Source organism: Primulina huaijiensis, unplaced genomic scaffold (assembly GCF_012295235.1).
Source record: "Primulina huaijiensis isolate GDHJ02 unplaced genomic scaffold, ASM1229523v2 scaffold32597, whole genome shotgun sequence".
In the NCBI taxonomy this organism is placed as follows: domain Eukaryota; kingdom Viridiplantae; phylum Streptophyta; class Magnoliopsida; order Lamiales; family Gesneriaceae; genus Primulina; species Primulina huaijiensis.
The window spans coordinates 1-10,431 of NW_027357642.1; the positions used below are offsets into that span (position 1 = coordinate 1).

At 36.7% G+C, this 10,431-nt stretch overlaps 1 protein-coding gene and 1 pseudogene across 2 annotated transcripts; both read right to left on the reverse strand.

The window, feature by feature from the left end:
- Positions 1 to 1,675: 1,675 nt before the first annotated feature.
- LOC140968174 (uncharacterized) lies at positions 1,676 to 5,377 on the reverse strand (annotated as a pseudogene).
- A 1,575-nt stretch (positions 5,378 to 6,952) lies between these two features.
- Positions 6,953 to 10,010, reverse strand: LOC140968176 (eukaryotic translation initiation factor 5-like). Of its 2 annotated transcripts, none has more exons than XM_073429051.1 (3): positions 9,841 to 10,010; positions 8,727 to 8,978; positions 6,953 to 8,644 (listed from the first exon to the last, which is right to left on the reverse strand). In XM_073429051.1, the coding sequence occupies exon 3, from the start codon at positions 8,619 to 8,621 to the stop codon at positions 7,266 to 7,268; it is 1,356 nt and encodes a 451-aa protein (XP_073285152.1). In that variant the 5' UTR covers positions 8,622 to 8,644; positions 8,727 to 8,978; positions 9,841 to 10,010; the 3' UTR covers positions 6,953 to 7,265. The 2 variants fall into 2 exon arrangements, with proteins under 2 accessions (XP_073285152.1, XP_073285153.1); XM_073429052.1 differs by having other exon boundaries at positions 9,830 to 9,977.
- Between the last annotated feature and the right edge of the window lie 421 nt (positions 10,011 to 10,431).

A 10,431-nucleotide genomic window follows, 5' to 3' on the forward strand; every position in this document is an offset into this window, starting at 1 on the left:
AACAATTTTAAATCAGATTCAATCATATACGGCAGACCATGCACCTACTTCACTAGTCAAAGAAAAGTTTTACACGTCCGTAATAAAGACATACCAATAATGACAAATCTTGATGTGATGCTGATTGATATGTTCCAACATGATCAAAAAAATATAGTAGTCAAAGTATTTATTATTCGACAAAGATATCAAATTTCAACAAGACGTAACTCAAAAACTATTCGAAAATTAACTTTCATAAATGTACAAGTGACTACTTTTCAAATTATATATTTCTTTAAAACAAATAATAGCATTATTTTCGGACCACCAGTTATGTACTAACAATATGAATATGATATTGCAGGAAACTATGGTACATGGCTTGATTTTTTCAAATGTTATTCAACAATTTGAGCAGCTTTTAAAGTGTAACAAAAGTTACTTATATGAAATCCAATCGTTAACGAAATAAATTCTTGTTATCCAAATGCAAACTCGAATATTGAGTTGATAATGCGAAAAGAAGCTTTAGTCACCGAGTTGCAAGAAGCCAAATTTAGTCAAACTTAATTTTCACTTCAGAGAATTTGATTATTTAGCAAGTAATTCAAATTACACTAATGACCAAAGCATGTTTCCATTTTTTTTATTTTTATATTTACGTATATTTTTTTAATCGAATAATATAATTATGCACATATATCATTGACATCATCAAGAAGATTCGATCATTAAATAATTTTCAAAAACAAGATGACATTGTTATTCACCGGAGGAAAGTAGTTTTGTTCAACACTTTGTGAAGCTGAATATCGAGATCGTCCCAATGTATTGCAACTATCATTAACTTTACATGCTTAAAAATATTTAATTATTTTGTATATTTTCTCAAAATTAATTTTTCAAGTACCAGATAATAATGCTTGTTCAAGATGAAAATGAAATAGCTAGAGTGACGTTGTTCGAAGAGGTTACTGAGACATTTATTGGTTGCTTTATCAAAAAATAATTGACATGCATACTAATGTGAATTAAAATATTTATTTGAATAATATTATAATAATCCAATACATTGCCAATAAGTACAAATTTTATATTGCATAAAAAAATAATTTGGAGCATTTAACAATACTTGATCAACCAAGAAAATAAGATCAAAATTTTCTTTTCAAATTAGACAAGTCTGTCTCGACTAAAAATGGAATAGCAACAATAATCGTAGATGGATTTGAGAAACCACAACTCAAGAAAAGTACTGATAAGAAAACAAAGAACTGAAACATCAATTAAATATAAAATGAAGATAAGAAAAGAACGAACGCAAAAGAAAGGGTAAAACAAATACAACATGAAGATAAGAAGACAACAAACACTAAGGAAAAGACAAAACCACAGAAAAAGAAACAAAATTCATCATGTTTCAAAGGAGAAATCATAAAAATTCAAGATAATGAAAAAATAGATGATTTCAGTAAAATGATGAAGAAACTTAGACAAAACAGTCACACAGAGATGACCCAAAAACTGAAGATTAAATAAGAAAAAATTTGATAATGTTTTTTTTATATTATGAATTTTCAATAGAAAATGGTTCTTTCGATTTCATTCAATATAAGTGTTTTATGTTCACTTACTTGTTACAACGTTTGTTCACCACGTGCAACGTACGTGTTACTTGGTAGTATAATAAAAATCCACATATCAAAATAATGTGGTTGTAACTTTAGGTCCGTACATATTTCAGTCTGCTGACTTACGAGTGTTAGTTGCTAGAAGCATGGTTCTAATCTGTTATAGTCTGGTAGCGACTTCCCTGATTCCGATCCTGGCTGAAGGTGAAATGGCCAAACAACTCATCGCCAAACCAAGAACAGAAGACAACATTGCTCCCTTGCAGAGAAATCCAGGCCTTCTGGTTTAAGCAAATTGGTATCCACAACTTCAAGTATTGTTTTCTTCTATGGTGAGATATTCACCCAATCTTTCAAGCTCGTTTCCTCGTCAAACCATTTCATCAGTCGGTTTTTTTCTTGTGAAAGTCTCCAAAAGCACTATACCGAACCTATACACATCACCGCTGGTCGATCCTGTTAGTTGTCCCACATCGGATGGATAAAATACCTATGACTTACATATATGGACTTGGACAATCCTCCCCCATAGAGCTAGCTTTTGGGGTTGAGTTAGGTCCAAGTTTCATTCTTAACATGGTATCGGAGCTCAAGTTCCACCGTTACGTGTTGGACCTCCTATAGTTAGGCAACCCGTTCTGCCCATAATTGGGTCATTTGTAAACTCCACGCTTCAGATGTTCATTCCTAGGCGTGAGGAGGGTGTGTTAGTTGTCCCACATCGGTTGGGTAAATTGCCTGGATGTTACATATATTGACTTGGACAATCCTCCCCCCTAGAGCTAGCTTTTGGGGTTGAGTTAGGTCCAAGTTCCATTCTTAACAGATACTATTCCCTGAGTCCCATATTCGGCATTGATATTTAACAATTGGACAGGTTAAAGATATGTTCAGATCCAACATTTTGAAGTGGAATTTTATGTAGTGCACAAAATTTTTACCAGGTGCCATGTATCCGATCGTTGCAAGAGTTTTGGTTTGAGCCATTACTCCCCTTCGTCAAAGAGTTTGGCGATACCAAAATCACTAATATGGCAGTCATATAATTATCTAACAATATGTACCTAGGCTTTGAATCACAGTGAATGATAACTGATGTGTGGTCAAGATGAAGATATTCCAGGGATAACGCAACATCCATTGCTATGTTCAATCTTTGTAACAAATCCAAATAGAAAAACTTCTGGGAATAAAGCCATTCATCCAGACTCCCACCACACGTACTCTAAAACCAAAGCTTTGAAATCTCTATCAGCAGTCAATTATTTTAACTAAGTTCCTGTGGAGAATTTTGCTAAGAACTTCACATTCTGTCTTGAAACTCTTGGCTACTCTGTATGAATGCAGATTGAAAACTTTAACAGCAATAACTAAGCCATCAGAAAGCACTCCTTTGTATACTGAACCAAAACTTCCACTTCCCAGTAAATTGCTTTCATGGAAGTCATCTGTTGCGTGTAAGAGTTCTTGATATGAAATTCCACCCCATGAATCAATTAATGCACTTTCACACTCCAGTGTGCCTCTATTCGGTTTTCTTTTCCTCATTAGTATAACAATCAAAGCCACTATCAAGATTGCTGATCCTTTACAAGGTGGAACTTGTAAACGTGTTTCACCACATAGACCGGAGTTATTAAGGAACGACTGAGCAGTGAAGTTCGCAAATTTTCCTCCAGCAGGAATTGGCCCTTCTAGTCTATTATAAGACACATGAAAATATTGCAAGTACTCGAATTCCTCTAGTGACATTGGGATGAATCCAGACAAATTATTGAAGGAGAGATCCAAGGATTCCAAACCTCTTAAATTTCGAATAGACCCGGGAAGAGATCCTTCTAATATGTTTTGGGGCCAGAGAAAGGAAAGATAAGGATTCTTGATCGCCAATATTACTAGGGATCTCACCTGAGAACTGATTCTGTGATAAGTCTGGTTCTCCGACAACCTTAAGATTTTCAATAGCAGGTAGCAGGGATCCGTTAAGAATATTCGTCGACAAGTTTACGGCCGAGTGTCATTCAGGTTCCACAAGTTAAAGGGCACACGGGATTCGAATTTGTTGGAGTCTGAGTATAATCTTCTTGTGAATTTGAGCTCACCAAAGCAATCAGGAATTGCCCCAATCAGCATATTGTTACTCGAGTACAAATCCCCCAAATTTTTTAACTGACATAGATCGCTGAAGATGTATCCTTCAAGCTTATTGTATTCAAGATATACACGCACGAGTCCTGTTAATTTCCCTAGTGTTCTTGGGATGAATCCTGTCAGCTCATTGCTATTCAAGTATAAATCTTTCAAGCTAGTCAAGTTTCCAATCTCTTAAGGAATAGACCCTTTAATTCTGCATCCAAATGCCTTGAAGACCTAAAGAGAATCCGAAAAATTTCCGATGGAGGTTGGGAGGATTCCATCGACTGATTTAATGATACTTCTACAAACTCCAGCTGTCTACAATTTGTTAGTGAAGATAAGAATCTCATTTCTTGATTATAGTGTTCTCCTGTTAGATTATTCTCTCCAGTCTCCAATCAAAACGCAGCGTAAAAATTTTACATTACTAAATTCAGGTATTAGGCCAGAAAATGAGTTGGTGACCGTGACTATGACCAAGATATTAAGGTTAGAAGCTTTGCTATTGGAGCTCGGAATTACCCTTCTGAATCTGTTGTCAGACAAATAAATCTCTTCAAGACTGGGAAGCCAAAGTCCCAATGCTGATTGAAGACGGCATGAAAAACTGTTGTCAGAAAGTTCCATCATTTCTAATGTTGAAATATTGAACATGAAGGATGGGATAGATCCAGATGTTTCACTGTTAGCAACATTAAATACCACAAGATTAAGTTTTGCAAGCTCTGATGGCAATTCACCTGTCAAAATAGCTACTCATGGGAAATTATTATCCAGAACCGAAGTTTATTCTGTGGCATACACATGAAATCTTTAAAAGAAAAATCAATATCAATTCTGCTCTCTAAAACACACCTGTAAAATTGTTATTAGCTAGATAAAGATATTGCAGCCCGGTGAGATTTCCAACTTGTTTAGGTATGTGACCTGTGAAGCTGTTTTCGGACAAGAAAAGAAAGAGAGGCGTTTACATCCCCATAAGTGGTAAAAAATTTGCCAGTTAGCTTATTGGAATAGAGCCACATCCGTTCCAGGTTTGGAAGATTAAAATACATGCCAACCAGCAGGCTTCCAGACAAACTGTTGTTGGCTAGATCGAGACTTATCATGGAGGACATGTTGAAGCTAAAAGATGGAATTTTCCCTGTTAGAGAGTCTCCCCGCATGCTCAATAACTCTAAACGTGTAAGATGGCCAAGTTCTGATGGAATTTCTCCTGGAGCGTAATCAAAACTCAGATACAAGGATTCTTGTAAATGAAGGCCATCATATAATAACATTATTTACAAATATGATTCTGAGATATATTTAAATCAAGTCAAGAAATTATATGACATATTTTTAGTTCAAATAGAAAAAGATACACACCGCCAGGAAATCGTTTATCCCAAGGTATAGATTTTGGAGCTTTGTTAAACTGCCAATTGATCTCGTCATGCAACCACTGAAATGATTAAAAGACAAGGACAAATCTTGAGGCTCCTCACACTTGTATATGTTGTACGGAATTTCTCCATGAAGCTGATTACTAGAGAGAAAGAGTTGATTGAGTTTCAACATATTATCGCACATATCCGGTGGAAGACTACCTGACAGGCTATTGCCAGTGAGATCGATGGATGCAAGTGAAGACATGTTGAAGATACCGTGGGGTATCACACCCGTAATGGCGTTGTACTTGAGATCTAATGATCCCAAAGAAGAAATATTGTTGATTTCTTGTGGGATATTTCCATCTAGAAAATTGTAAGCCATTCCTAATATCCTTAGCCTTGAGTTGTTGAATAATGATGTTGGGATGCTGCCAGAGAATTTGTTCCTGCCCAGAAAAATTTCCCCAAGTCTCGGTAAGGTTCCAAACCATGATGGGATTTCTCGGTAAATGCGTTGGACCCTAAATTGATCACTTCTAATCTGCGCAAATTAGAGAGGTCAGGTGGAATGGAGTCCGAAATTGTTCAAGCTGAGGTCTAAAGATATGAGAAACGTCAAGTTTCCAAAATTCGGAGCAAGGGTTGCATCCAAACTAAAACCCGAAAAATTTATGGATGTGACTCGTTGATTCCTGGTGTCGGCGCTGGAAGACACACCGATCCAGCTGCAAACGGATGCATCACTGGACCAGTTTTTGGCCAAGACTTGATAAGGGTCCAAAATGATTGAGTTCTTGAAAGCAAAAATTGAATTCTTGTCCTTGGTTAAGATAAAATCTACTTCAGCAGAGTAAATTGTGATGTTGTACAGAGAAGGTAATATTGTGGCTGCGACGAAGACAACAAATTTTGTCATGAATTTGTGCTGTTGTTCGACTTTGACGATGTTTTTGGGAAGAATATGGAGTATATCCAGCAAAACAATCAAACAATTGACTTCTTTATGCGAATGTTTGTGTAACATGGGATCAAAGTGATCTATTCTCCACGGGGAAGACTTGTAGGCAAAATTTCTCAACGGAGGAAATAATGAATACCAGGGCCACAGTTCGTTCACACAACTCGGTTATCAATTGGCTTTTTTTTTTTCTTTTTTTTTTTTTAGTTTTTTCAAACCAAAATTAAACTGAATTGATTCACAAACTGGTCGAACTATGCGAGTTGTTTTTGGCAAAAATATATTCTTTATAATTTTTAAAACTTAGTTCTTTATTTTGAATTACAATTGAATATCATTAGCAAAATCTGGCTGCATTTTGGAGGAAAAGAGAAGAAACTAACACATACTTTAAAACATTTTTTATTTTGATTGTTATTTCTATGACTCAGATTGATTTCGGTTAGATTGCTGTAGCTTAAACAACAAAACGCGATACTGCTTGGGTTCGATTTCATTCGTGCATTTCAATCATGGGACCCAAAAATCAACCAAATTTAGGGGTTTTAAATTAAAACCAAACCAATTTTTTTTCCCCAGCCAACCACGGGTGATAGTCTCATCCGTCGAGTATATGAAATGATAATGCAGATAGGAAAATTTGACGACTTTTAAATTAAGATCGCCTTTCCAATTTTAATAATTAAAAACCAAGGTAAAAATCTAGAGCTACCATGAAATTTCTAACTTGAAAACAAAAACCAAACTTGGGATCATGAAATACAGTTGCAAAATTACTCAAAATCACCACCAATATCAACCATATCACCGGTAGCCGGGTAAAGATTTAAGAAATTTGAGATGAAGACGCAAAATTGCTCATCCTTACCCAACAACATATTATTTGATTAAATACCATTGAAATACTCCACCGATTTATACGACAAGCACAGCAAGGTATAATAAAACCCAATAAAATCCACCACATTAGTTCACATTTAAAGCTTTCAAGGCCTCAACCGTCTAGAAAAAGGCTTCTAACACAACACACACCACGCTGATACTCATGAGAATATCAAACTACTAAGCCACTCGAACCAAGTCGATGGCATTATTATCAATCACAGAAGTTATGCAAACTAGTAAAGATGCACCAACAGAAATAGTAATAGGTGAAATAACAGAGACTTGGTATGCATAAGAGTGTCACTCTTCTTCAGTCTCAGACTCAGCACTCTGCAGCCACTCCACAAACGGCTTCACATTCTTCCAAATTGGGGAGCTTTTATTGACACCATGCAAGCCTTTCTCGTACCATTCCACTAAGAACTCTTCTTCCAGCATATCGTTGTCATAAAGTGCTTTCAAGACCAAACCCACTTCTTTTACTGCCTCGGGGCTTGCTTTCACGCAAAAGCTCTCTATGGCATGAAGCAGACTTGGCTGTGAACGATCTTCCTGAACTGCAGCAGCAATGTAGTTCTTCTTCTTCGCGACCTCCTTCGAGAAACCTTTTCCAACTCCATCGAACAGGGCTTCAAAAAAGGCATCAGTTATCTCTTGGGCAGTGCCAGTGAGAGATTCCAAAAAGGGTTTGAGTTTGTTTGTGGAAGAACCTTTCGAGACATAATCCTTGATTGCATCAACAAGTTCCACATGAGCTTTGACAGATTTAACCCCATTTGCCTGTCCATTTACTATAGGCTTCTCTTCCCTTCCTGGAGAGTTCTTCCCTGATTTTGGCTTATCTTCGTTGGCCGAAAGTACGACCATACTGGCGGTAACAGCATTCAACTGCTCTTGAATTCTTTGTTGCGCAGCTGCAGCAGATGTGTCGGTCTGCCACTCAACATCATCATCGCTGCCGCCGCCAGCAGCAACTGCTGCTTCATTCTCATCTTCCTGGCTACCAGATGGCGAATGGTCCTCATCAGAGTGATGGGATTTCTTCTTGCTGGATACTCTTGGGGCCACATCCTTCAAATTACCAGTCGAGCCCTTCTTCTTTCCAGCTTCTTTCTTAAGTTTTTTCAATTCTTCATCGGCAGCCTCACCCTCTTTGAGCCGCTCCTTCTCAGCCCTCCTCATTGCTTTCTTGTCTTTTGATCCTTTCTTTGCTTCAGGAGGGTTTTTGAGAATGAATGTTGTCAGCTTGTCCCTCATGTCAACATCTGATACAAAACCACAAGCTGCACATTTGAGATTAATCATTTGCGACTTTGTGATAACAATTTCAGTTTCAGGGTTCCCACAACCATAACATTGGACAAACTTCTTGATAAAGTTCTCAAGGAGTCCAGCAAGTTTTGCTGTATCATGGGCCCCATTGACATGGGAAGTACCAGTCTTCTCATCAAACTTGGATTGAGCTCCCAGTTCACAACCAAAATACTTTGTGGTGTATGAAGCAGGCCTAGCCAATGCCTTCGCGATGTCAACCATATTGACTACGTTGGTCTTGATGCCATTTCCACGACCCTCGATTTTGGTAATCATTTTGGGCATCTTATACCTGTAGAAGGCATCATCCTGGTTTCCAGCGCCAATATTCAGCAGAGCCATTTTCTACTCTTTAATATGTATCTCTGCATGACAACTCAGAAATTAAGCAGGATATCTTTATACAGATGAAGAAAATATAACTCATCTTCGATATGGTAAAAATACCAAGCTAAGGGAGCAGTCCACATAAACTGGAAATGTTGGCCGTGAATATCGTATCCTTGCAAAGACTCTAGATGAGTGCAGCCAATTTTGATAGCGAAATGGCTATCTTTTTTTCTTGACCAAGGACAGTATTCTCCAAGTAACCCGATCGACGATAAAACGAAAGTGGCCTGTTCAGACATAAAAGACGTTTCTAACTTGACTTCCTCCACTATTGCTGACTGCAGTGACCGCAGTTGTACCAATCAGTACCTGTAAAAATTTACGGAATCCAAGTACAAGTACACAAATATTATCAACTGAAAAAGAAGACTAAGAAAATGATAGTCCTCGATCAGCAGAACTAGATAGTTTTTATAATCAGATTTAAGGATAGGAGTGGCGTGAAACTCATAAATAATTTTCAGATCATTTGTTACTTCATCAGTATTAATTGGCATACTTTTGATAAGCCATAACATTGATACATAACATGAACACTCATGTAGCAATCCTCTTATCCAAAACGCAAAAAAAATTTAAAGAACCGCCAGACTTAGTTCAAATAGGTAACCAAACCCTACTAATAGAAGAAGTGAAGATAATGTTTTTTTTTAAAAAAATTGATACAGATCGACTCTTATGATGGCATCCGTAACTATTAACAGAAAAATATATCTTACTTAGCATATATTATATAGTCAATCCTGAGGACTATCGCGCGTATATAAATAAATATCATATTCAATATCCACAATCTCAAAATCAATTTTAGAATATGTTTTAAAATTATAACAGCCAAGTAATTCAATCACAACTGTTTAGGTCATCGATTCAAACTTCAAATTCAATATTTTAAAACCAACTGAATCCAATTAAAATCTCCATTTTCAGATCCAAACGACCACTAACAAATTCAAAACTAACAACAATGAACACGAAATCCAGATTCATCTCAAAAAATAAATCGCATAGAAATACAGATCTATAAATCAAACAAAGGGAAAATAGCAACATAACAACCTGGATCGAGAAAATAAAAATTACTGATCAACAAAACTCAAAATGAAAAACGTAGATCCACAATAGAACGCAATAAACAAAAAAATCGAAAGATTAGAAACCGAAAAAAAACCTTTAACTGGTAGGAGAAGGGAAAATTTGAAGTGAAGAAAGATTAGGTAGAGATTTTAAGCCTCGAATTCGTGGTTGAGGACAAAGGGGGGAAGATAGATATAGGAAGAGCGCGTATATTTATATGGGTGAAAGGCCGGAAACCCTAGCCTGAAAAGGATTAGAGGCGTAATATAGTTAAATCTCTCCAGATATTTTCAATATTAATATTTATATATATTTAGGCGTTTATTTTTATTTTTATTTTTGGTAAAAATTACTATTTTAATTATTATGTGCAGTACATTTAAGTCATGTTTGGTTTGAATGATAGGATTACAGAATGATTAACACATAAATGATAAAAAAATGATTGAAATATATAATGATAAAATAATATTATGTTTGGTAGGATTATTAAGAATTGGATAAATAATAATATTTTGTTGAATTGACGAAATTGCTCTTCCACTTTTGCGACGGTGGTGGTCGGCCAGCGGTGTGATTGTCGGTCGGAGGCGGCGGTGGCGGTGGCGGTGGCAGCGACAACAGGAGGAGGGGGTGCTCGGCCGCGTTGGCGTCGGGGGACAGCCCGCGACGACCGGCGTCAGTC